This window comes from Somniosus microcephalus, chromosome 3 (assembly GCF_052327205.1).
Source record: "Somniosus microcephalus isolate GS21.2 chromosome 3, FLI_Smic_1.0, whole genome shotgun sequence".
NCBI lineage: Eukaryota > Metazoa > Chordata > Chondrichthyes > Squaliformes > Somniosidae > Somniosus > Somniosus microcephalus.
This window is the reverse complement of record NC_140989.1, coordinates 125,978,127-126,002,852: the sequence shown is the minus strand read 5'-3', so window position 1 is coordinate 126,002,852 and position 24,726 is coordinate 125,978,127. Positions and strand designations below refer to the sequence as shown.

Sequence of the window (24,726 nt, the reverse complement as noted above, 5' to 3'; positions counted from 1 at the left end):
GGACACCTCCTGTGTCCCTGACGACCATGTGTGTGGGAAGTGTATCCAGCTGCAGCTACTAGCAGACCGCATTGCAGCGCTGGAGCTGCGAATGGATACATACTGGAGCATTCGCGATGCTGAGGACATCGTGGATAGCATATTTAATGAGTTGGTCACACCGCAAGTAAAGGCTGCACAGGCAGGAAGGGAATGGGTGACTGCCAGGCAGAGTAGTAGGTGCAGGCGGGTAGTGCAGGGGTCCCCTGTGGCCATCCCCCTCAAACAGATATACCGCTTTGGATATTGTTGGGGGAGATGGCTTATCTGGGGAAGGCAGCAGCAGCCAACTTCCTGGCACCATGGGTGGTTCTGCTGCACAGGACGTGAGGAAAAAGAGTGGAGAGCTATAGTGATAGGGGATTCTATAGTAAGGGGAATAGATGTACGTTTCTGCGGCTGCAAACGAGACTCCAGGATGGTATGTTGCCTGCCTGATGCAAGGGTCAAGGATGTCTCTGGGTGGCTGCAGGGTATTCTGGAGGGGGAGGGTGAACAGCCAGTTGTCGTGCATATAAGTACCAACGGGTAAAAAACGGGATGAGGTCCTAAAAGCTGAATATAGGGAGTTGGGAGGTAAATTTAAAAAGTAGGACCTCAAAGGTAGTAATCTCAGGATTGCTACCAGTGCCACCGTGCTAGACAGAGTAAAAATAGAAGGAATAACAACAGAAAATGCTGGAAAAACTCAGCAGGCCAGGCAACATCCGTGGAGAGAAATTAGAGTTGATGTTTCGGGTCGAAACCCTTTTTCAAAACGGGAAAGGAAATAAAATAGATCGAAGGCAGGGCTGCGATAGAACAAAAGAAGTAAAAGACATTAAGAGGTATTCAAAACCAGACGAGATGGTAATAGGACAAGTGAGGACAAAAGACAGCTGAGATTAGGTGCGAAGTGTACTGGCAGGATGAGACAGCTGCCATGTAGGAGAGGAAAAAAAAGGCGTGGGGGGGAAGGGAAGACCCAAAACGAAGGGGTGGAAAAAAATATATAAGTAAAAATATAATAGGGGCCGAGGTTATGATCTGAAATTGTTGAACTCGATATTGAGTCCGGAAGTCTGCAAACTGCCGAATCAGAAGATGAGGTGCTGTTCCTCGAGTTTACGTTGAGCTTCTGTGGAACAATGCAAAAGGCCAAGGGCGGTGAGGTCCGAGTGGGAATGGAGCGGTTAATTAAAATGACAGGCAACCGGAAGCTCGGGGTCACCCTTACGGTCTGAACGGAGGTGTTCCGCAAAGTGGTCACCCAATCTGCGTTTGGTCTCCCCAATGTAGAGGAGACCGCATTGTGAGCAGCGAATACAGTATACTAGATTGCAAGAAGTACAAGTAAATTGCTGTTTCACCTGGAAGGGGTGTTTGGGGCCCTGGACAGTGGGAAGGGGGGAGGTACAGGGGCAGGTGTTACATCTCCTGCGCTTGCACGGGAAGATGCCAGGCGAAGGGGAAGGGCTGTTCTACAAATAGAAGGATATTTCAGATGAATGGTGCAAGGGGGAAGAGATTCAAATTCCTGGGACATTGGAACTGGTTCTAGGGGAGGTGGGGCCAGTACAAACTGGACGGTTTGCACCTGGGCGGCACCGGAACCGATGTCCTAGGGGGAGTGTTTGCTGGTGCTGTTGGGGAGAGTTTAAACTAAAATGGCAGAGGGTTGGGAACCTGTGCAGGGAGACAGAGGAAAGGGAAGCAAGGATAGAAACAAAAGACAGGAAGGAGAAAAGCAAAAGTGGAAGGCAGAGAAATCATAAGAACATAAGAAATAGGAGCAGGAGTAGGCCAATCGGCCCCTCGAGCCTGCTCCGCCATTCAATAAGATCATGGCTGATCTGATCCTAACCGCCAATCTACTATCGCAGAACCATCTCCTGAATCTATCCGAATTAGACACACGAAATAGGAGCAGGATCAGGCTACATGGCCCCTGGGCCCGCTCCGCTACCCACAGGGCCATGACCGATCCGAACCTAGACTCATGTCCAAATTCCTGCCCGTAACCCTTAATTCCCTTTACTTCTAGGAAACTGTCTATTTCTGTTTTAAATTTATGTAATGATGTAGCTTCTACAGCTTTTTGGGGCAGCATATTCCATGGACCTACCACCCTCTGAGTGAAGTAGTGCCTCCTCATCTCAGTTTTGAAAGAGCAGCCCCTTATTCTAAGACTATGCCCCCTAGTTCTAGTTTCACCCATCATCTGGAACATCCTCCCTGCATCCACCCGATCCAACCCCTTCACAATCTTATATGTTTCAATAAGATCGCCTCTCATTCTTCTGAACTCCAATGAGGAGAGTCCCAATCTACTCAACCTCTCCTCATATGTCCATCCCCTGAATTAACCGAGTGAACCACCTTTGTACTGACTCGAGAGCAAGTATGTCTTTTAAGTATGGACACCAAAACTGTATGCAGTATTCCAGGTGCAGTCTCACCAATACCTTGTACAACTGAAGCAATACCTCCCTATTTTTATATTCTATCCCCCTAGCAATGAAAGCCAACATTCCATTGGCCGCCTTAATCACTTGCTGCACCTGTATACTAACCTTTTGAGTTTCGTGCACCAGGACCCCCAGATCCCTTTGTACTTTAGTACTTTCCAGTTTCTTGCCATGAAGATAATAACTTGCTCTACGATTTTTTCCTGCCAAAGTGCATAACTTCACACTTTCCAGTATTGTATTCCATCTGCCAAATCTCTGCCCACTTAGCCTGTCTATGTCCCCTTGCAGGTTTATTATGTCCTCCTCACTCACTACTTTCCCCCCCATCTTAGTATCATCTGCAAACTTTGATATGTTACACTCGGTCCCCTCCTCCAAATCGTTAATATAGATTGTAAAGAGTTGGGGACCCAGCACTGACCCCTGCGGAACACCACTAGTTACTGATTGCCAGTCTGAGAATGAACCATTTATCCCAACTCTCTGCCTTCTGTTAGATAGCCAATCCTCTATCCATGCCAGAATATTACCCCCAATCCTGTGATTTTTTTTATCTTAAGCAATAATCTTTTGTGTGGCACCTTGTCAAATGCCTTTTGGAAGTCTAAATACACTACGTCCACTGGTTCCCCTTTATCCACCCTATATGTTACTTCCTCAAAGAACTCCAGCAAATTTGTCAAACATGACTTCCCCTTCATAAAACCATGCTGACTTTGTCCTATTAAATGATGATTATCCAAATGTCCTGTTACTGTCTCCTTAATAATGGACTCCAAAATTTTGCCTACCACAGATGTTAGGCTAACCGGTCTATAGTTTCCAGCCTTCTGTCTACTGCCCTTTTTAAATAAGGGTGTTACATTAGCAGTTTTCCAGTCTGCCGGGACCTTTGCCGAGTCCAGGGAGTTTTGGAAAATTATTACCAATGCATCCACAATCCCTACCGCCACTTCCCTCAAGACCCTAGGATGTAAGCCATCCGGTCCAGGTGATTTATCTGCCTTGAGTCCCATTATTTTACCGAGTGCCACTTCCTTAATGATTTTGATCATGTTTAGCTCCTCTTTCCCCCCCCCCCCCTTATAGCCCCCTGTTTGTCCAGTGTTGGGATATTCTTAGTGTCCTCTACTGTAAAGACTGATACAAAATATTCATTGTGTTTTTGCCATCTCCATATTTCCCACCATTAATTTCCCGGTCTCATCCTCTAAGGGACCAACATTTACTTTAGCCACCCTTTTTCTTTTTATATAACTATAAAAACTCTTACTATCTCTTTTTATATTTTTTGCTAATTTACTTTCATAATCTATCTTCCCTTTCTTAATCAATTTTTTTGTTATTTTTTGCTGTCTTTTAAAGTTTTCCAATCCTCTATCCTCCCGCTAGATTTGGCTACCTTATATGCCCTTGTTTTTAGTCGAATACTATCCTTAATTTCTTTACTTAGCCACGGATGGCTGTCTTTTCTTTTACACCCTTTTCTTCTCAGTGGAATATATATTTTTTGGAAGTTGTAAAATAACTCCTTAAATGTACACCACTGATCATGTACCGTCTTACCCTTTAATCTATTTTCCCAATCCACTCTACTCAATTCCGCTCTCATACCTTCATAGTCTCCTTTATTCAAGCTTAGCACGCTTGTTTGAGATCCAACCTTCTCACCCTCTAATTGAATATGGAATTCAACCATGTTATGGTCACTCATTCCAAGGGGATCCTTTACTAGGACATTTTTAATTAATCCTGTCTCGTTACACAGGACCAGATCTAAGGTTGCTTGCCCCCTGGTCGGTTCAGTTACATACTGTTCAAGAAACCCATCCCTAATACACTCAATGAACTCATCCTCAAGGCAGCCCTGCCCCATTTGATTTGTCCAATTAATATGATAGTTAAAATCCCCCATAATTATAGATGTTCCCTTATTACAAGCCTCAACTATTTCCTGATTGATACTCCGTCCAACAGAGTTGCAACTGTTCGGAGGCCTATAGACTACGCCCACTAGTGTTTTTTTCCCCTTATTATTCCTTACCTCCACCCAAACTGTTTCATTATCCTGATCTTTTGACCCAATATCATTTCTCTGTATTAGTGATTCCTTCCTTTATTAACATAGCCACCCCACCTCCCCTTCCTTCCTGCCTGTCCTTCCTGATCGTTAAATAACCTGGTATGTTTAATTCCCAGGCATTGTCACCCTGCAGCCATGTTTCTGTAATGGCCACAAGATCATACCCATATGTAGTTATTTGTGCCATTAACTTGTCTATTTTGTTACGAATGCTACGTGCATTCAGATAGAGAACTTTCAAATATGTTTTGTGACACTTAGTTCCTGCTTTTGCCCTTTTTATTACTTTACCTTTTACTCCATACCTTCTGCCCCTTCCTGACACGCTCTGGTTTTTAATTTCCCCACTGCTACCTAAGTCTATGACCTTCTCTGTTGTCATTTTTATTATTTGCTCTCTAGGAACCTCCCCCCACCCCCCTCGTTAGTTTAAAGTCCTCTCTACAGCCCTAGTTATATGATCCGCCAGGACTCTAGCCCCAGCACTGGCCAAGTGAAGCCCGTCCCAACGGAACAGCTCCCTCCTTGCCCCAGTACTGGTGCCAGTGTCCCAGGAAGCAAAACCCATTTCTCCCAAACCAGTCTTTGAGCCACGCATTTAACTCTCTAATTTTATTTGTCCTAGCCAAATTTGCTCGTGGCTCAGGTAATAAGCCAGAGATTATTACCCTTGAGGTTCTGTCTTTTAATTTGACCCCTAGCTGCTCATACTCCTTTAACAGAACCGGCTTCCTCGTCCTATCTGTCGTTTGTACCAACATGGACCACGACAACTGGATCCACCCCCTCCCACTGCAAGTTTCTTTCCAGCCCAGAGGAGATGTCCTTAACCCTGGCACCGGGTAGGCAACACAGCCTATGGGACTCTCGCTCTCGGCTGCAGAGAACTCTATCTATCCCCCTAATAATACTATCCCCTACCACTACAACATTTCTATTTACTCCCCCCTCTTGAATGGCCCCCTGTTCCACGGTGCTGTGGCCAGGTTGCTCATCCTCCCTGCAGTCCCTGCTCCTGTCCCCACAGGGAGTAAGAACCTCGAACCTGTTGGACAAGAGCAAGGGCTGCGGCTCCTCCAACACTACTTCCTGGATCCCTGTACCTGCCTCACTCGTAGTCACACCGTCCTGTGCCTGACCATGGGCTACATCTGAATTAATTAACTTCATAGGTGTGACCACCTCCTGGAACAGAGTCCAGGAACTTCTCCCCCTCCCTGATGTGTCGCAGTGTCTGAAGCTCAGACTCCAGCTCATCAACACGGAGCTGGAGTTCCTGTAGCAGCAGACACTTGTCACAGACGTAATCACTGTGAGCCTCCATGGGGTTCACCCGCTCCCACATCTCGCAACAGTAACACATCACCTGCTCTATTTTATGTAATTAATTACATTTTTTATTGTTAGTTATGGACACCCTCTGCCCGATTATAGATGCTAGTATCCCCTTTAATTAATTGGATTTAAATTAAATCAATCCCTCTAGTTACACCAGTTAAATGGTTTACCAACAGTCACTCTGCACCAGAAAGGCCTTATTAACTGCAACCCACAGAGTTAAAGTTTGAAAAGAGCACCTAACACCCCACTTACCCAAACTCTCAGCACTTTCTGCTGACCTCGCACTAGCAATGGTCTTTTTATACTGTTTTTGTTTACAGCCAAATGAGTCACCCCTGCTGATTGGTTAGAAAACTGGTTTTCACTGCCTGCTGTGCCAATTTACTCCTACTGCAGTGTAACCTTGTTTTACTCTTCTTAAACCAACAGAATCCCAAATACTTAACTTTTCCCCTTTACTTAAACTGCTTAAGTAATCTTATCAAGAATGATTTAAAGAGAAATAACAATTAAAGACCTCTCACACTTATCCAAACTGTGGTGTGGAGATGCCGGAGTTGGACTGGGGTGGACAAATGTAAGAAGTCACAACACCAGGTTATAGTCCAACAGCTTTATTTGAAATCACAAGCTTTCGGAGCGCTGCTCCTTCTTCAGGTGAAGTGGAGAAATGCATAAAGACACAGCTTATATAGTCAGAGAATCATGTCAGATGTTTACAGGTAACCTTTCCAACTGCCATTTATCACACCTCGGCAGAGAGATAATCACAGCAGTCAAAGGTGTGAATGGTGTCCAAACAGGTCAGTCAGGGAAACATTACATCAAAGAACAATGAGGTGGGGTCACAAGGGGTCAAATATTGCAGATGCTGGGGTCTGTATGAGAAACAAAAAAACAGACAAAAAACACTTTTTGGCTGGAAATCACAGCAGGTCCGGCCGCATCTGTGTAGAGAGAACAAGCCAATGTCGACTCGAGTCTGGATGAGAAGCTCAGCACCCACGGACCAGTTGAACCAGGAACACTCCTCGCCACGATGGACGTCTCGGCACTCTACACCAGTATCCCCCACGATGACGGCATCGCTGCGGCAGCCTCAGTACTCAACACCAACAACAGCCAATCTCCAGACGCCATCCTACAACTCCTCCGCTTCATCCTTGACCACAATGTCTTCACCTTCGACAACCAGTTCTTTACCCAAACACGGAACAGCCATGGGGACCAAATTCGCACCCCAATACGCAAACATCTTCATGCACAAGTTCGAGCAAGACTTATTCGCTGCACAGGATCTCCAACCAATGCTATACACCAGATACATCGACGACATTTTCTTCCTATGGACCCACGGCGAAGAATCACTGAAAAGACTACACGATAACATCAACAAGTTCCATCCAACCATCAAACTCACCATGGACTACTCCTCAGAATCAGTCTCATTCCTGGACACACGAATCTCCATCAAAGACGGACACCTCAGCACTTCACTCTACCGCAAGCCCACGGACAACCTCACGATGCTTCACTTCTCCAGCTTCCACCCTAACCACGTTAAAGAAGCCATCCCCTATGGACAAGCCCTGCGAATACACAGGATCTGCTCAGACGAGGAGGAACGCGATGGACACCTACAGACACTGAAAGACGCCCTTGTAAGAACGGGATATGACGCTCGACTCGTCGATCGACAGTTCCGACGGGCCACAGCGAAAAATCGCATAGACCTCCTCAGAAGACAAACACGGGACACAACCAACAGAGTACCCTTCGTCGTCCAGTACTTCCCCGGAGCAGAGAAACTACGCCATGTTCTTCGCAGCCTTCAACATGTCATCGATGACGACGAACACCTCGCTAAGGCCATCCCCATGCCTCCACTACTCGCTTTCAAACAGCCGCCTAACCTCAAACAGACCATCGTTCGCAGCAAATTACCCAGCTTTCAGGAGAACAGCGACCACGACACCACACAACCCTGCCACAGCAACCTCTGCAAGACATGCCAGATCATCAACACAGATACCATCATCACACGTGAGGACACCACCCACCAGGTACATGGTACATACTCATGTGACTCGGCCAATGTTGTCTACCTCATACGTTGCAGGAAAGGATGCCCCGGAGCATGGTACATCGGCGAGACCATGCAGACACTGCGCCAACGGATGAACGGACACCGCGCAACAATCACCAGGCAGGAGTGTTCCCTCCCAGTCGGGGAACACTTCAGCAGTCAAGGACATTCAGCCTCCGATCTTCGGGTAAGCATTCTCCAAGGCGGCCTTCGAGACACACGACAACGCAAAATCGTCGAGCAGAAACTGATAGCCAAGTTCCGCACCCATGAGGACGGCCTCAACCGAGATCTTGGGTTCATGTCACACTACATGTAACCCCACCTGATGCAGGGTCATCCAGACTCGAGTCGACATTGGCTTGTTCTCTCTACACAGATGCGGCCGGACCTGCTGTGATTTCCAGCCAAAAAAAATGTTTTTTGTCTTTTTTTGTTTCTCATACAGACCCCAGCATCTGCAATATTTGACCCCTTGTGACCCCACCTCATTGTTCTTTGATGTAATGTTTCCCTGACTGACCTGTTTGGACACCATTCACACCTTTGACTGCTGTGATTATCTCTGCCGAGGTGTGATAAATGGCAGTTGGAAAGGTTACCTGTAAACATCTGACATGATTCTCTGACTATATAAGCTGTGTCTTTATGCATTTCTCCACTTCACCTGAAGAAGGAGCAGCGCTCCGAAAGCTTGTGATTTCAAATAAAGCTGTTGGACTATAACCTGGTGTTGTGTGACTTATTACACTTACCCAAACTCACAGCACTCTCTGCTGACCTCGCAAATCAAGGGTGTAAGTCAAACAGGGCTACAGTAAATAATAATTCTAAAAGGACTAAGTGTTTAAAAAAACAAGCCTGAAGGCTTTTTGTCTTAATGCGAGGAGCATTCGTAATAAGGTGGATGAATTAGCTGCGCAAATAGATATAAACGGATATGATATAATTGGGATTACGGAGACATGGCTCCAGGGTGACCAAGGCTGGGAATTCAACATCCAGGGGTATTCAATATTCAGGAAGGACAGGCGAAAAGGAGGTGGGGTGGTATTGCTGGTTAGAGGAGATTAACACAATAGTAAGGAAGGATATTAGCTCTGATGATGTGGAATCTGTATGGGCAGAGCTGAGAAATACCAAGGGTCAGAAAACGTTTGTGGGAGTTGTATACAGACCCCCAAACAGTAATGCTGAGGTTGGGGATGGCATTAAACAGGAAATTAGAGACGCGTACAATAAGGGCACAGCAGTTATCATGGGTGACTTTAATCTACATGTAGATTGGGCTAACCAAATTAGTAACAATACTGTGGAGGAGGAATTTCTGGAGTGCGTACAGGATGGTTTCCTGAACCAATATGTCGAGGAACCAACTAGAGATCAGGCCATCTTAGACTGGGTATTATGTAATGAGAGGATTAATTAGCAATCTAGTTGTGCGAGGCCCCTTGGGGAGGAGCGATCATAATATGATAGAATTCTTCATTAAGATGGAGAGTGAAGTAGTTGACTCAGACTAAGTTCCTGAATTTAAATAAAAGAAACTATGATGGTATGAGGCACGAGTTGGCTAGGATGGATTGGGGAACATTACTTAAAGGGTTGATGGTGGATAGGCAATGGCAAACATTTGAAGATCGCATGGATGAACTACAGAATTTGTTCACCCCTGTTTGGCATAAAAATAAAACCAAAAAGGTGACTCAACCGTGGCTAACAAGGGAAATTAGGAATAGCATAAGATCCAAGGAGAGGACATATAATTTGGCCAGAAAAAGCAGCAAACCAGAGGATTGGGAGCAGTTTAGGATTCAGCGAAGGAGGACAAAGGGATTAATTAAGAGGGGGAAAATAGAGTATGAGAGTAAGCTTGCAGGGAGCATAAAAACTGACTGTAAAAGCTTCTATAGATATGTGAAGAGAAAAAGATTGGTGAAGTCAAGCGTAGGTCTCTTGCAGTCAGAATCAGGGGAACTTATAATGGGGAACAAAGAAATGGCAGACCAATTGAATACATACTTTGGTTCTGTCTTCACAAAGGAGGACAAAAATAACCTCCCAGAGATTTCGGGGAACATCGGGTCTAATGAGAGGGAGGAATTGAATGAAATCAGTATTTGCAGGGAAATGGTATTAGGGAAATTGACGAGATTGAAGGCCGATAAATCCCCAGGGCTTGATAATCTACACCCTAGGGTACTTAAGGAAGTGGCCCTAGAAATAGTAGATGCATTGTTGGTCATCTTCCAAAATTCTATAGATGCCAACAGTTCCCATGGAGTGGAGGATAGCTAATGTAACCCCACTATTTAAAAAAAGGTGGTAGAGAGAAAGCGGGGAATTATAGTATAACCGTTAAGTCTGACATCGGTAGTGGGGAAAATGCTAGAGTCCATTATAAAAGATGTAACAGCAGAGCACTTGGAAAACAGTGACAGGATCGGACAAAGTCAACATGGATTTACAAAAGGTAGAATAGATAAGGGAGAACCAGTGGATGTGGTGTATTTGGACTTTCAGAAGGCTTTCGATAAGGTCCCGCATAAGAGATTAGCGTGCAAAGTTAAAGCACATGGGATTGGGGGTAAGGTACTGACTTGGATAGAGAACTGGTTGGCAGACAGGAAGCAAAGAGTTGGAATAAACGGGTCTTTTTCCGAGTGGCAGGCAGTGCCTAGTGGGGTACCGCAGGGATCGGTGCTAGGACCCCAGCTATTCACATATTAATGATCTAGACGAGGGAACTAGATGTAATTTCTCCAAGTTTGCAGACGACACAAAACTGGGTGGGCGTGTGTGCCGTGAGGAGGCTGCCGAGAAACTCCAGTATGAGTTGGACGATTGGGCAGATGCAGTATAATGTGGATAAATGCGAGGTTATCCACTTTGGCAAAAACAGGAAGGCAGATTATTATCTGAACGGCAATAGATTGGGAAAAGGGGAAGTGCAACGAGACCTGGATGTCCTTGTGCACCAGTTGCTGAAGGTAATCATGCAGGTACAGCAGGCAGTTAAGAAGGCAAATGGTATGTTGGCCTTCATAGCGAGAGGATTTGAGCACAGGAGCAAGGATGTCTTGCTGCAGTTGTACAGGGCCTTGGTGAGACCATACCTTGAGTATTGTGTGCAGTTTTGGTCGCCTTATCTGAGGAAGGATGTTCTTGCAATGGAGGGAGTGCAGCGAAGATTCACCAGACTGATACCTGAGATGGCAGGAATGGCATATGAGGGGAGTTTGGGTCAATTAGGCTTATGTTCGCCTGAGTTTAGAAGAATGAGAGGGGATCTCATTGAAACTTATAAAATTCTAACAGGGGGGAGCTGAAATAGGGGGTGATGTGCTGCCAATTATAGAGAAAAAAACAAGTCAGCTTGGTAGACAGGGCAAATATATAAGGGCAAGGCTGGATGGCATCTATTTTAATGCAAGGAGTCTTGCAAATAAGGTGGATGAACTGAAGGTGTTGATAAACACATGGGAGTATGATATTGTTGCTATCACGGAGACATGGTTGAGGGAGGGGCAAGACTGGCAGCTCAATATTCCGGGGTACAGAATCTTCAGGCGAGACAGAGGGGGAGGTATAAGAGGAGGGGGTGTCGCAATATTAATTAAGGAGTCAATTACTGCAGTAAGGAGGGATGATATATTAGCAGGTTCCTCTAATGAGGCCATATGGGTGGAGCTTAAAAACAAAAAGGGGGCAAGCACTTTGCTGGGAGTGTACTATAGGCCTCCAAACAGTCAGGGGGAGATAGAGGAACAGATATGTAGGCAAATCTCAGAGAAATGTGCAAATAATAGGGTAATAATAATGGGGGATTTCAACTTCCCCAATATTAACTGGGATAGTCAGAGTGTGAAAGGCTCAGAGGGTGTAGAATTCTTAAAGTGCATCCAGGAGAGCTTTTTGAGCCAGCATGTAGAAAGTCCTACAAGAGAGGGGGCGGTACTGGACCTAATTCTAGGGAATGTGGCCGGCCAAGTGGAAAAAGTGCTAGTAGGTGAGCACTTTGGTGACAGTGACCATAATATGGTGAGATTTAAGGTGGTCCTGGAAAAGGACAGGGATGGGCCGGAAATAAAGGTTCTAAATTGGGGGAAGGCCGATTTTAATAGGATAAGGCAGGATCTGGCCAAAATGGACTGGGATCAGCTACTTGTAGGAAAATCCGCATCAGAGCAATGGGAGGCTTTCAGAAGGGAGATTGGGATCATACAATGGCAACATGTTCCCGTAAAGGTCAAGGGTGGTTCCAAAAACCACAGGGAACCTTGGATGTCAGGGGATATACGAGAATGGATTAGGAAAAAAAGGAGGGCTTTTGGCAGATACAAAAGGCTAAAGACGGAGGAAGCCCTAGAGGAGTACAAAAAGTGCAGGGGGATACTTAAAAAAGAAATTAGGAGATCAAGGAGGGGCCATGAAATAACACTGGCGAGCAAAATAAAGGAAAATCCTAAGATGTTTTATAAGTATATTAAGGGTAAGAGGATAACTAGGGAAAAAATAGGGCCCATTCGGGACAAAAGTGGCAATCTGTGTGTGGAGCCGGAAGATGTAGGAGGGGTTCTAAATGAATTTTTTGCATCTGTTTTCACTATGGAGAAGGATGATGTAGACATAGAAATAGGGCGGGGGGACTGTGATATGCTCGAACATATTAACATCGAGAGGGAGGAGGTATTGGCGGTTTTAGCTGGCCTAAAAATGGATAAATCCCCAGGCCCGGATGAAATGTATCCCAGGCTGCTGTGTGAGGCAAAGGAAGAGATTGCGGGGGCTCTAACACATATATCCAGGACCTCTCTGGCCACAGGGGATGTGCCAGAGGACTGGAGAACCGCTAATGTAGTACCATTATTCAAGAAGGGAAGCAGGGAAAAACCGGGGAACTACAGGCCAGTGAGCCTAACGGGCCAGTGAGCCTAACATCAGTGGTAGGAAAATTATTGGAAAAAATTCTGAGGGACAAAATTTGTCTCCACTTGGAGAGGCAAGGATTAATCGGGGATAGTCAACATGGCTTTGTCAAGGGAAGATCATGTCTGACTAATTTGATTGAATTTTTTGAGGGGGTGACTAGGTGTGTGGATGAGGGTAACGCAGTGGATGTGGTATATATGGATTTCAGTAAGGCCTTCGATAAAGTCCCGCACAAGAGACTGGTCAAGAAGGTAAGAGCCCATGGAATCCAGGGTGCCTTGGCACATTGGATACAAAACTGGCTAAGTGACAGAAGGCAGAGGGTGATGGTCGAAGGTTGTTTTTGTGACTGGAAGCCTGTGGCCAGTGGGGTACCACAGGGATCGGTGCTGGGTCCCTTGCTGTTTGTGGTCTACATTAATGACTTGGATATGAATGTAAAAGGTATGATCAGTAAGTTTGCAGATGATACAAAAATTGGTAGGGTGGTAAATAGCGAGGAGGGTAGCCTCAGTCTGCAGGACGATATAGATGGGTTGGTCAGATGGGCGGAACAGTGACAAGTGGAATTTAACCCGGAAAAGTGCGAGGTGATGCACTTTGCGGGGACTAACAAGGCAAGGGAATACACAATGAATGGTAAGACCCTAGGCAAGACGGAGGGTCAGAGGGATCTGGGTGTGCAAGTACACAGATCCCTGAAGGCGGCGGAACAGGTGGATAAGGTGGTAAAAAAGGCATATGGGATACTTGCCTTCATTAGCCGAGGCATTGAATATAAGAGCAAGGAGGTTATGATGGAACTGTATAAAACACTGGTTAGGCCACAGCTGGAATACTGTGTGCAGTTCTGGTCGCCACACTACAGGAAGGATGTGATCGCATTGGAGAGGGTGCAGAGGAGGTTCACCAGGATGTTACCGGGGCTGGAGCGCTTCAGCTATGAAGAGAGACTGGGCAGATTGGGTTTGTTTTCCTTGGAGCAGAGGAGGCTGAGGGGGGACATGATTGAAGTGTACAAAATTATGAGGGGCATAGATAGGATGGATGCTGAGGAGCTTTTTCCCTTAGCAGAGGGGTCACTAACTAGGGGGCATAGATTCAAGGTAAAGGGCGGGAGGTTTAGAGGGGATTTGAGAAAGAACTTTTTCACCCAGAGGGTGGTTGGAGTCTGGAACTCACTGCCTGAAAGGGTTGTGGAGGCAGAAACCCTCAACATTTAAGAAGCATTTGGATGAGCACTTGAAATGCCATAGCATACAAGGCTACAGACCAAATGCTGGATTATGGGATTAGATCAGACAGGGCTTGATGGCCGGCGCGGACACGATGGGCCGAAGGGCCTCTCCGTGCTGTATAACTCTATGACTCTATGACTAGACAGACTAGATGGAGGAAGGATGTTCCCAATGGCGGGGGAGTCCAGAACCAGGGGTCATAGTCTAAGGATAAGGTGTAAGCCATTTAGGACTGAGATGAGGAGGAATTTCTTCACCCAGAGAGTGGTGAACCTGTGGCATTCTCTACCACAGAAGGCAGTTGAGGCCAATTCATTAAATATATTCAAGAAGGAGTTAGATATATTTCTTACGGCTAAAGGGATCAAGGGATATGGGAAGAAAGCAGGGACAGGGTATTGAATTTGGATGATCAGCCATGATCTCATTAAATGGCAGAACAGGCTTGAGGGGCCGAATGGCCTACTCCTATCTTCTATGTTTCTATGTTATCAAATTCCTTGTAGAAGTCTATGAACAACATCCATAGACACTCCCTTACCTGACAAGCTGGCGACCTCTTTAAAAATTCAAACAGGTTAGACATTACCCAGCCTTCGCATCTTTGATCAGCTAGTACCTGTCGACATACTCAGTCACTGCTGCTGAGATTCTGGCAACTTACGCACAACTGACGTTAAAGTGACTTGTCTGATTTATCCCTCCCTCCCTTTAATAATGGAGTGACATTTGCACTTTTCAAATCTAAAGGCACAATTCTTGAATCTGGAGAGCTTTCAAAAATTATGCCTTGTATCTGCAATTTACTCCCCTATTTATTTCAATGCCATCGGGAAGAAATCACCAGGCCGTAGAGATTTGTCTAAAGTTCCATTATTTTCTCCTTTACTACCTGTATTAAATTTGCTAAGATCCTCCTCTCTGACTTGCTTTTAGGTTTCCTTGTACAGCTGGTATTTTTGTCGTCGTCTTCTACTGTGAAAATGGATACAAAATAGTCATTTAACAAGTCTGTCATTTCCTTATTGTCCATTATCGTCTCGTCTGGATCTGTCTTTAATGGTCCCACATTCTCCTTTACCACACTCTGGTAGAAATTGGTGTGCGGTGCGCCTGTTTTTGGGCACAAAACGAGCGCAAAGAATTCCAGTTTAGCAGTGGGAGAGCCTGTGCCCAATCTGTCCCGCGGCTAAATTTGGAGGGACCTAAAATATGCTAATGAGGGCGTAACTAACACCTGTTGAAGGACCTCTTAAAAGTTTATTCCCCATGAGTGGGGCAGGCGTCTGATTTGGGAATTCTTTAGCGGCCACTGACAAAAGGCAAGTTTTTGTAACACTTTATTTAAAAAAAAAAAAAAAAACCTTCGGTGGAGCCTGAAGGAGCAGGACTGCTCCCCCTGCCCCCACAGTCCTGGCAATTGCGCTCCCCTATTTCCCGATCAAACCCCATCCCGGGAACTTACTGAAAGTCAATGCAGAGCTGCCCGTGGGGGCATGGCCGGCAGCCAGCCCCGAAGAAGCAGGTGTGGATCCGGGGTGGCTTCGGCTTCTACTCTTCCGTTGAACAAAAAAGGGAGAAGTTTATAAGAAATTTCTTTTTCAAGAAAGGTTACTGGCATATGGAATGCAGTACTTCAGTAGGCAATTGAAGCTCATGATAATGAAGCAGTCCATGCCTGCATGCAACAAGACCTGGACGACGTTCAGGCTTGAGCTGATAAGTGGCAGGTACTATTGGTGCCACAGAAGTGCCAGGCAATGACCATCTCCAACAAGCGAGAGTCTAACCACCGCCCCTTGATATTCATCGGCATTACCATCGCCAAATACCCCACCATCAAAATCCTGGGGGGTCACCATTAACCAGAAACTTAACTGGACCAGCCACATAAATACTGTGGCAACAAGAGCAGGTCAGAGTCTAGGTATTCTGCAGCGAGTGTCTCACTTCCTGATACCCCAAAGCCTTTCCACCATCTGCAAGGCACAAGTCAGGAGTGTGATGGAATACTCTCCACTTGCCTGGATGAGTGCAGCTCCAGCAACACTCAAGAAGCTCGACACCATCCAGGACAAAGCAGCCCGCTTGATTGGCACCCCATCCACCACCGGTGTACCGTGGCTGCAGTGTGTACCATCTACAAGATGCACTGCAGCAACTCGCCAAGTCTTCTTCGGCAGCACCTCTCAAACCCCCGACCTCTTCCACCTAGAAGGACAAGGGCAGCAGGCGCATGGCAACACCACCACCTGCAAGTTCCCCTGCAAGTCACACACCATCCTGATTTAGAAGTATATCGCCGACCCTTCATCGTCGCTGGGTCAAAATCCTGGAACTCCCTACCTAACAGCACTGTGGGCGTTCCTTCACCACATGGACTGCAGCGGTTCAAGAAGGCGGCTCACCACCTTCTCAAGGGCAACTAGGGATGGGCAATAAATGCCAGTGACGCCCAGATCCCATAAGTGAATTTAAAAAAAATTAATCACATTTGCTACCTATTTTTAAAGAAAAAAAAATCTATCGTGTTAGTTCAGGTTTTCTGACCTCTTGCGTATCCCCGATTTCAGTCGCTCCATTGTTGGCAATCATGCCTTCAGCTGCCTCGGCCCTAAGCTCTGAAATTCCCTCCCTAAGCCTCTCCCCCTCTTTCGCCCTTTAAGACGCTATTTAAAACCTGCCTCTTTGACCAAGCTTTTGGTCACCTTCCCTAATATATGGCTTGGTGTCAAATTTTGTATGGATAATCGCTCCTGTGAAGTGCCTGGGATGTTTTGCTATGTTAAAGGTGCTGTATAAATACAGGTTGTTAGTGTAAGTAGTTTTGTAGCAGAATGATTGTCACTGCTTAATCTGTGTTACAGTTGATGTATAATTCTGTTATCTAGAAGTATGGTCCGTTAGCTATTGTAAGATCCACAGATGTTGTGTTGCTTGGTACTTTGAATTCTTTTGGCAGTATTATTTAAATTTATTCAGAGCACTGAAGACATGAGAATTAACAACTTGCGTGGATTTACTCCTGACAGATTTATACTGCGCGTATGCATGTGTAAGAGTGCGTACATATATATATATATCTGTCTGTCTCTGTGTCTCTAATCAAAAGAAAGCTTATCATTAGGGGACTCTCGTAGGCGTATTTACTTTTTTGTCACACAAAAATTGTTGGGACAATATACAAAAAATGTTCAAATTCTATGTTTCTAAAATGATACCTGTCATTAGAGTTGACTGACGTCCTGCTTGACCAATCCTACAGTTCACTCACCTGATGGTTGACCAATAAGTGTGTCACGGGCGGGTCCTAATCCTCCACTCTCCCTAAACTTCGCCGCCATTTTTTCCATCCGCACCAGGACAGCAGCACCAAAACAAACCCCCACATTCCGGCTCCCGTTCCTGCCGGAGCGGCAGGTAAGTTGGGCTCACTCGGGCCGTGCCTCGCAACTTCTTGGCCCGACACACACAGCGGCCGGCCGTCAGCCGCAGGGGAGCTTAGCTCAGGTCCGTCTCAGCCCGGCCGCGCCTCAACCGCTAGGCCCCGCGTGGCCGCTATCACAGCGGCACCGGGCCTCAGGCGCTAGACAGGGAGGGAGGGAGAGGGCAGCACAGGGAGACCAGGAGAGGGACAGAGAGGGGGGGACAGACAGGGTCATGGAGGCCGCGCGGCCCAAAATTGCCCTGGCAACGCCGGGCTCCCCTGCTCGTGATATATATATTTGAGTGCTTGCAATGCAGAACTGTGTATTGGATCTAACAGAGTACTACATATATTCTTTATAAAAAGGATAGCTGTAAGTGCTAATCCTCGACAAATTAATTTGAGTGTTCAACCGAAGTCCAAATTGTACTGTTCACGCAGATGAGAAGGAATATCTGCTTTAAGCCAAAGCTAGTGGGTTGCGAGAAGAAGCTATTGGTTTTTCTGTTTTTGATAGTCAATTCACTTGCAGATCAATAACCCAGAAACTAAATTATTTTTTCTTTTCTTCTCACTTTGTCTAGTTTGTGAAGTGTGGCTATGCTGGCTCCAACTTTCCAGAGCACATCTTTCCAGCACTGGTGGGCCGTCCCATCATCCGTTCCACTGCCAAAGTGGGGAATATTGAGATCAAGGTACTGCTATGGAAAGCTATCTAGTCTAATGACTCACTTTTCTTGCCCATTTTATTCCATTTGTTGGATCCTGCATGTTTCTGGTCTTTTTGTATAATGAACTGAAGAGAAAAAACACCCAACTTTCCCCCTTTTAATATTAATGCACTCCTTAAAAAACGGCCTGAGCTTTTCAGAAAATGTTTGTAAAGATCTTCAGTTAGTAAATCTTTAAAAATGTATATAGCACGTGTGATTGTTCTGTACAGATTTTATGATGTACTTTATAAAAATCAAAGATATTATGTTTATAAAGCCAAATTAAGATGAGATGCCTTTACTTTTTCACCTCTGGACTTTACTATCGCTAATACAATATACTACAGAAATAAATGTTAGTGTTATTTCAAATTCATGCATTAGTGAAAGATTAAATACTGATGACCAAAAGTACAATGTAGTCTTTATTTTTAAAAAAAAGGTTTTTTGTATGAGGGTAAAAAGTGTTTTTGTTCTCCACATTTCCCCCTTTCCTTTTCCCCCCCCTGGGTCATGCACTCATTTTGACCGAGAAGGTAAGCAGCCAGTCGTCACTCAGCCATCAGTTAGCAGATACATTGGAGTAATTGAGGGAGTACTTGGTTTCTGATTATTGTCGGCCCATAGTTTCGGCTACCTCTACATAGCTTATACAATATTATAAGGTTAATTAATTGTAATGTTTCTCACTGGATAGAGTAGTGGGAGGCTGGGTAGTGCAGCAAGTGGTGTTGTATGGAGTGGATTGAATCAGAAGGGAAACAATTTTAAGCACTTTTTTTAATCAAGGACACTAATTAAGAAAATAACATTTTGGAAGTACACGAAGTTGCTTTGCAAAAAAAAGATTCCTTGCACTCATTGGCTGGGTGGAGAAGAGGACAGTGTGTTTCACAAGTATTTGAAATGCCAGCAATTTAAAATATTTAACTCCTTCACAGCAGTTTACGGTTTAACTCTTGTAAGTTTAATCTGGGCAATCTAACTCGGTACTGATCTGGTTTAATGCTAGGAATTAGCATCAAAAGTTGACGGTCTCATTTGTGTTGTGGCTGTGTTCTGGATTTTTCATGACTGAAAAATGGCCTGTGAAGCAACAGCTTCAAAGGGTCTTTTTATTAATGTGATTCCCCGTTCCAAAGCCAATAGTGAGACCCATAAGGAAAAATAAATGGTTAAGTTGAAGTTGTATTTTTAAGAGGGAGAAATCCAAATAGGTGTAGTTTAAACATTAGGGGAAGGAAGGGAAGATGAGGTGAGCAGAAGTGAAGTATTTACAGCTTTATTTGGTTAATTGTAGACTGTTAATGTTGCAGTAATAACTGTATTGCTGTAATACTGGCTTTAAAACTGTATTACTGTGTGTGCTGAAAATGTAAAGGCTGAGGGAGGTTGAAATTCCCTTGAGCTGCTGACAAAGGGTTAAATATTTCCTAAATGTAATCAAACGCCTGGCAATTTCTTTTTTCCTCAAAGGATTTTCCATTTGCTGGAAGCATGCAATGTGCATCTATAATGGACATGTTTGTAAACAAGAAATGTTGGAAGCAACACTTCGTCAAAAGGGTCAAAAAGTTCAGCAGCGGAGCTTGTTCAGAAATTTCACACAAAGTGAGATATGAATAAGTTTGTACCCTATTTCAAAGAATTTAGAATAGTCATGCCAATAATGACCAACACAATACTTTGGATGCTCTATTTTAGCCCCAGAGTGTCAGATAAGATAACGCTAAGGATTGTTCCGTGGAACACACAAGCCAAAACATAATTAATTTCAGTTATAAGTTGAATGGAGAGAAATGGAGAAACACATCAGTGATCGCCAGGCAGTGTTGGTTCTATACCAAGATAAGTAGCTGATTTTGTTTTTATTGTTGCAGTAATAAGTTGTCCTTGAGATACATTGTGCCAAACAGTCAAATTTCCTGAGTAAATTGGTTTATAAAGAATGAGGATGAACAGAGCCATAGTCTTTAGCTGTATATTAGACTCTTCACGCAATTAATGGGAAGGTTTCTCAAAGTTCTGTCCTTTTCTTTTAATTTTGGAAGTCACTTTGGGTCTTTTAGAGTTCCGGGAGTGATGTTTTCACTCAGACCTTTTCTGACCTTTCTGTTTTTACCTTCTCTCTCTCTTCTTTCTTCACCTGTTGAAGTAGAATAACAAAAAGATGGTAAGTATGTTGTTGTGGCGTGTTCATCTTTTCATTGCATTTTATTTTGTTATTGCAATCAAAACATCCAATCGTTGTGTTGAAATAATTCCTTTTTGTTAATGTTTTGCCATTTTTTTTGGAACTGTTTGTTACAACAAGACAGCATTTTGTAGATTGGTGTTCCCTCTGTTATGCTGGAAAGTTAACTCGTCTGTTCTATTCAAAGTTTAAAAGCACGGATTAGACAGATTTTGCGTTGGCAGCATGTTGGTGTCCTAGTGCATTGCATCAGTGGTAGAACACATGTTATCCACACAGCAAATTGCTGGTCTTTGCCAGGCCATTTGGGGCAGGTGCTTAGTGAAGACTAGATGCTGTTGGTAGTGAAAAATAAAGGGTGTGCCACCCCACTACTGTTGCATACCCCCCCCCCCCCTCAAATACTGCTTACTGAAAAGGATTGAAGAAGGGCCTGGGATTAGGCAGAATGATTGGTCACTGCGCTCTGGAATGATGTGTTGGTATTTAGCAGGGGCAGGGCGGGGTGGGCATTTAGAGGAGAGTCAAATCATTTTTCCTGAAGTTGAAAACTACTTTCTCAAACTCAACTGCATCATCCAAGAGTTAAAACAAATTCAAGGATCATGTAAACATTTGTGAAATTCACTTGAGTTACAGCTGATGTAAGATATATTTGAAGGAAAGCTGGTTGTTTAATGATTGGTGGCAGTGTTTATATAATAGCAGTTCACAAACAAAATTACGACATAAAGTGGCAGACGCAGCCTTTTATAATCTGCCAGGCAGGTGGTTTGGAGCCAAACAGCTTGGGAAAATGGAGCAAGTCACTTTTGAGTTATGGTCATGTCTTTCCCAGTGGCCACTTGCAGGGCAGAAACCCGAGAATCTCAAGAATAGTGTGTGGAACAGGTTGACCGACGAGAGGAAGGTGGCAGAGAATAAATACATACCTGTATAACAGGCGTCTCTGTTTTGCTACAAGAGCATTTTGACCCCCCAGGATTTTATGGCGACTGTTAACATTGTTAAATTCTGTTTTTGGTAAGGCTCCTGGATAGGATATGTAATGGGAATATTAATTTTGCTGTCTTTAAAAATTCCAATATGCGTGTTTAGGTTTTCAGTGTTTCACGTTGAAGCATGAATTTGCCACAATATCTTTATTTTGCTTTGAAGCATGTATTTGAACTGAAATTACCCATGTTTTTATATGTGTAATAACATTTGGTTGGCTGGGGCTCAAAATTAACACTTGTTCTACTAGATACAAGTATTCTTACCATTCTTTCATTGACAATGGAATGTGGCTGATCAGGTGAATAATTGATGTATAAATGCATATTCACTGTGCTGTGCAACTACAAGCAAGAAGCCTGTGTGTCTAATTTATCTGAAACCTGTGCTGCACATTTGTGTAGTGTGTTTCGAATCTTGCATCAGTGTGTGTTTTTTAAGGCAGTTTAATGCTGTTGCTTATTGAACTGTTTTATCACACTAATTTCCATAATTGAATGTATTTGACTGCTCAAATGTGAATGCGTGTACTTAACAGATCATTTCAAAATTCGATGAATGCTTTAGTTCATCAATTTTATCAGAATCCAAGTTGAAATCTGACTAGGTTTTTGATTGTGTTCTCATTTTGTGGGTTTGAAGTGCTTTCTACTTTGCAGTAGTCAGCATTTGGCCATTTATCAGCATCCAGTGAACTGTCAGAGCATGACTGGTCTGAAGTATTGCATTGTTAATTTCTGCTTACTGTACTGTGCTCCCACGCAGAGAACTTTTTGTACAGGCTCTCTGCAAACTGCCGTGAGCAAATGTCTATGTATACAGTGTGATAAGTAACTTATCTCATTTCTATAAGGCTGCACCAGTGCATAATCTGAATTGCAAGCCCTTTGGACAGCAAACTATCAATTCTTTGAAAAGAAGGAAATTCATTGATAAAATCTTCTTCTGTTTTTGAATTGAATGATCTATCTGAGGTGTTATGTTGTGGACTAGGTCTTTTGACCAATAGGCTTGCTTTTCTGATTTTTTTTTTTTTTGCAGTATCTCTGACTCAGTTCTCCTCTTTCTCCTCTTCCCCCCCCCCCCCCCCCCGCCCCACACCAAAAGGTGAAGAACAACAATTGTGTAGGATGTCATATTTTCAATGTGGAATACTCCCCTACCCCCTGCTCCTTTAACTTTGTTTGCTATGCAATTGTGCTTTAAAACAAAACTGTACTTGTTCAGAGAAATCCCAGTTTGTTGGAGCTTAAACTGATTAAGAGACCATGGAAGTACTTGCTCACAAAGCCTGTGGCTGTTAGTCATTTATTTCTGTTTTAAATGAGGCATTGACATTTCTTCTTCATTTTGATGAAGCTGTCAGTTGTTAAACTCCACACCAACCAAGTCCGTATTGAAATACAGATTTAGTCAATCAACAGAGGTCTAAATATTTTGCATGTTAGACCACAAATAACGTGCATGAAATACTTGCTCTGAAATACTTCCCACTGCAATAGGTCTTTAAATGTGCAGAGCTGGAACATCCCTTACCAGTATTCAGTATCGCACGGGCTAATCTCAATCAGGCGAACAGTAGGGACATTCGAGTTGGTCTCGGCGTCTCTAGGCCAGGGGAGGAGAAACATCGGCTAGCGGTTCGCCCATTCGTTACCATTAAACAATCCCTGCTGAATGCAGGGTGAAGTAAGGTTTAGACTTGGCTTTGATCGTCGTTCTACTGATTGAACTGTTTGCAGAAACTGCCTGCTCTTACATGAAAATAATAACTACTTGTGGGTATTCCTGTTCTGTAATATATTGTCTTCGGGTGAAAAGGGAAAATAAATGGAAGTAAACTGTACAAGTTGAGAATTTCCTTTATATAATAAACCCTCTTAACAGACCTGTATGGGGGCTTATGCTAATAGAATCCAGATATTTTATGCATATGTTAGAGTATTTTGAGCCTTGTAATTAATCAATATTTTGGTTTGATTCACAACTTTTATAATGGGTTTAGTGCAGTTGTAGCCCCCTCCTCTGGATTCACTGATGTCCTTCTTCAACCTCCCCCTCCATATAAATACACCTACCTGTACAGTACTTTGACAGGTCACCTTCCATGGTCTCTACTCGTATGGTCTCCATCACAGACCAGGCCAGCCTCAACCAATACCTTGGATCTCTTACCACCCATGTCCCCCTACCCCATTCCAGCCCCACTTCCTTCTGTGCACACCCCTTGAACAAACTCTCCTTGGGTACTGTTCCCTTTGGTTTCCATTTTATAAGATGTGAACTGATACAGATAAGCACTTTACTATTCAAGTTAATTCAACCAATAACTTGCCCAATGCAGATTTATTTTGCCAAATATTTCCTTAAAATTCCTGATTTCAGAATGTGCTGGTAGATTTTGTTTTTTGACATTTCAGTTATCTTTTTAAAAATTGGGCTGACTCATCCTTCTCATTGAACAGTGTTGATAGCTGTCTTGATCTCCTAGTTTATTTCCTTTCATTTTCACTTCGCAGGACCTCATGGTGGGTGATGAAGCCAGTGAATTGCGTTCGATGTTAGAGGTTAACTATCCTATGGAAAATGGCATCGTTCGAAACTGGGATGACATGAAGCATCTGTGGGATTATACGTTTGGCCCCGAGAAGCTAGATGTAGACTCCAGGAATTGCAAGATTCTTCTGACAGAACCACCCATGAACCCCACGAAAAATAGAGAAAAGATAATCGAGGTAAGTGTTTGTTGAGGAAAGTTCATTTTGTTGTAGACTGGGACTTCAGGAAAACATAACAAACAAAATTCCCTTTACTGGAGGTGTTCTTTCTGCCTCTGTCTCTCTCCTGGCTGTCAGAGCATTAGGTATCTGACCTAAACCAGATAGGCTTGGCTCTGCTTATAATTGCAGCAAGTCTTTTTTAGTGTATCAAAATATTTCTACATGTAGGCCAGTTGGAATCCTTAGGATGAGGTGGAAGATCACATGTTGTACATACAGATTCTAACACTTCAACTAGCAGAATAGAGGGAAGTGAAAAATTATTTTTCAGCTCCACTAGATAGTTTAACTTTCTCCAAACCTGTTTAGGTGCTGACTTAAAAGAATTAAAGTCTGATGTAGTGCTGGGGGGGGAAGTAGAACTACTGGGATGGAAGAGCATTCCTCTCCAGGAATTTGGAAAGATGATTGAGATGAGTTCAGAGACGGTTACGTGCAGGCCTTCAA

General features: G+C 44.1%; 2 protein-coding genes across 5 annotated transcripts in view; both read left to right on the top strand.

Moving 5' to 3' along the window:
- sertad2b (SERTA domain containing 2b) overlaps nucleotides 1-24,726 on the top strand; it is a 542,965-nt gene that overhangs the window by 136,525 nt on the left and 381,714 nt on the right. The window lies entirely within an intron of this gene.
- The window catches only part of LOC147121388 (actin-related protein 2), a 63,652-nt gene that overhangs the window by 6,002 nt on the left and 32,924 nt on the right, over nucleotides 1-24,726 (top strand). The window contains exons 2-4 of one of the 3 annotated variants that reach the window (XM_085981608.1): nucleotides 18,181-18,291; nucleotides 20,468-20,482; nucleotides 24,019-24,234. In XM_085981608.1, the coding sequence (XP_085837734.1) occupies nucleotides 18,181-18,291; nucleotides 20,468-20,482; nucleotides 24,019-24,234 (342 nt within the window). Of the gene's footprint in view, nucleotides 1-18,180; nucleotides 18,292-20,464; nucleotides 20,483-24,018; nucleotides 24,235-24,726 lie in introns of those variants that run through there. The other 2 variants (XM_085981610.1, XM_085981609.1) reach the window with 2 other exon arrangements.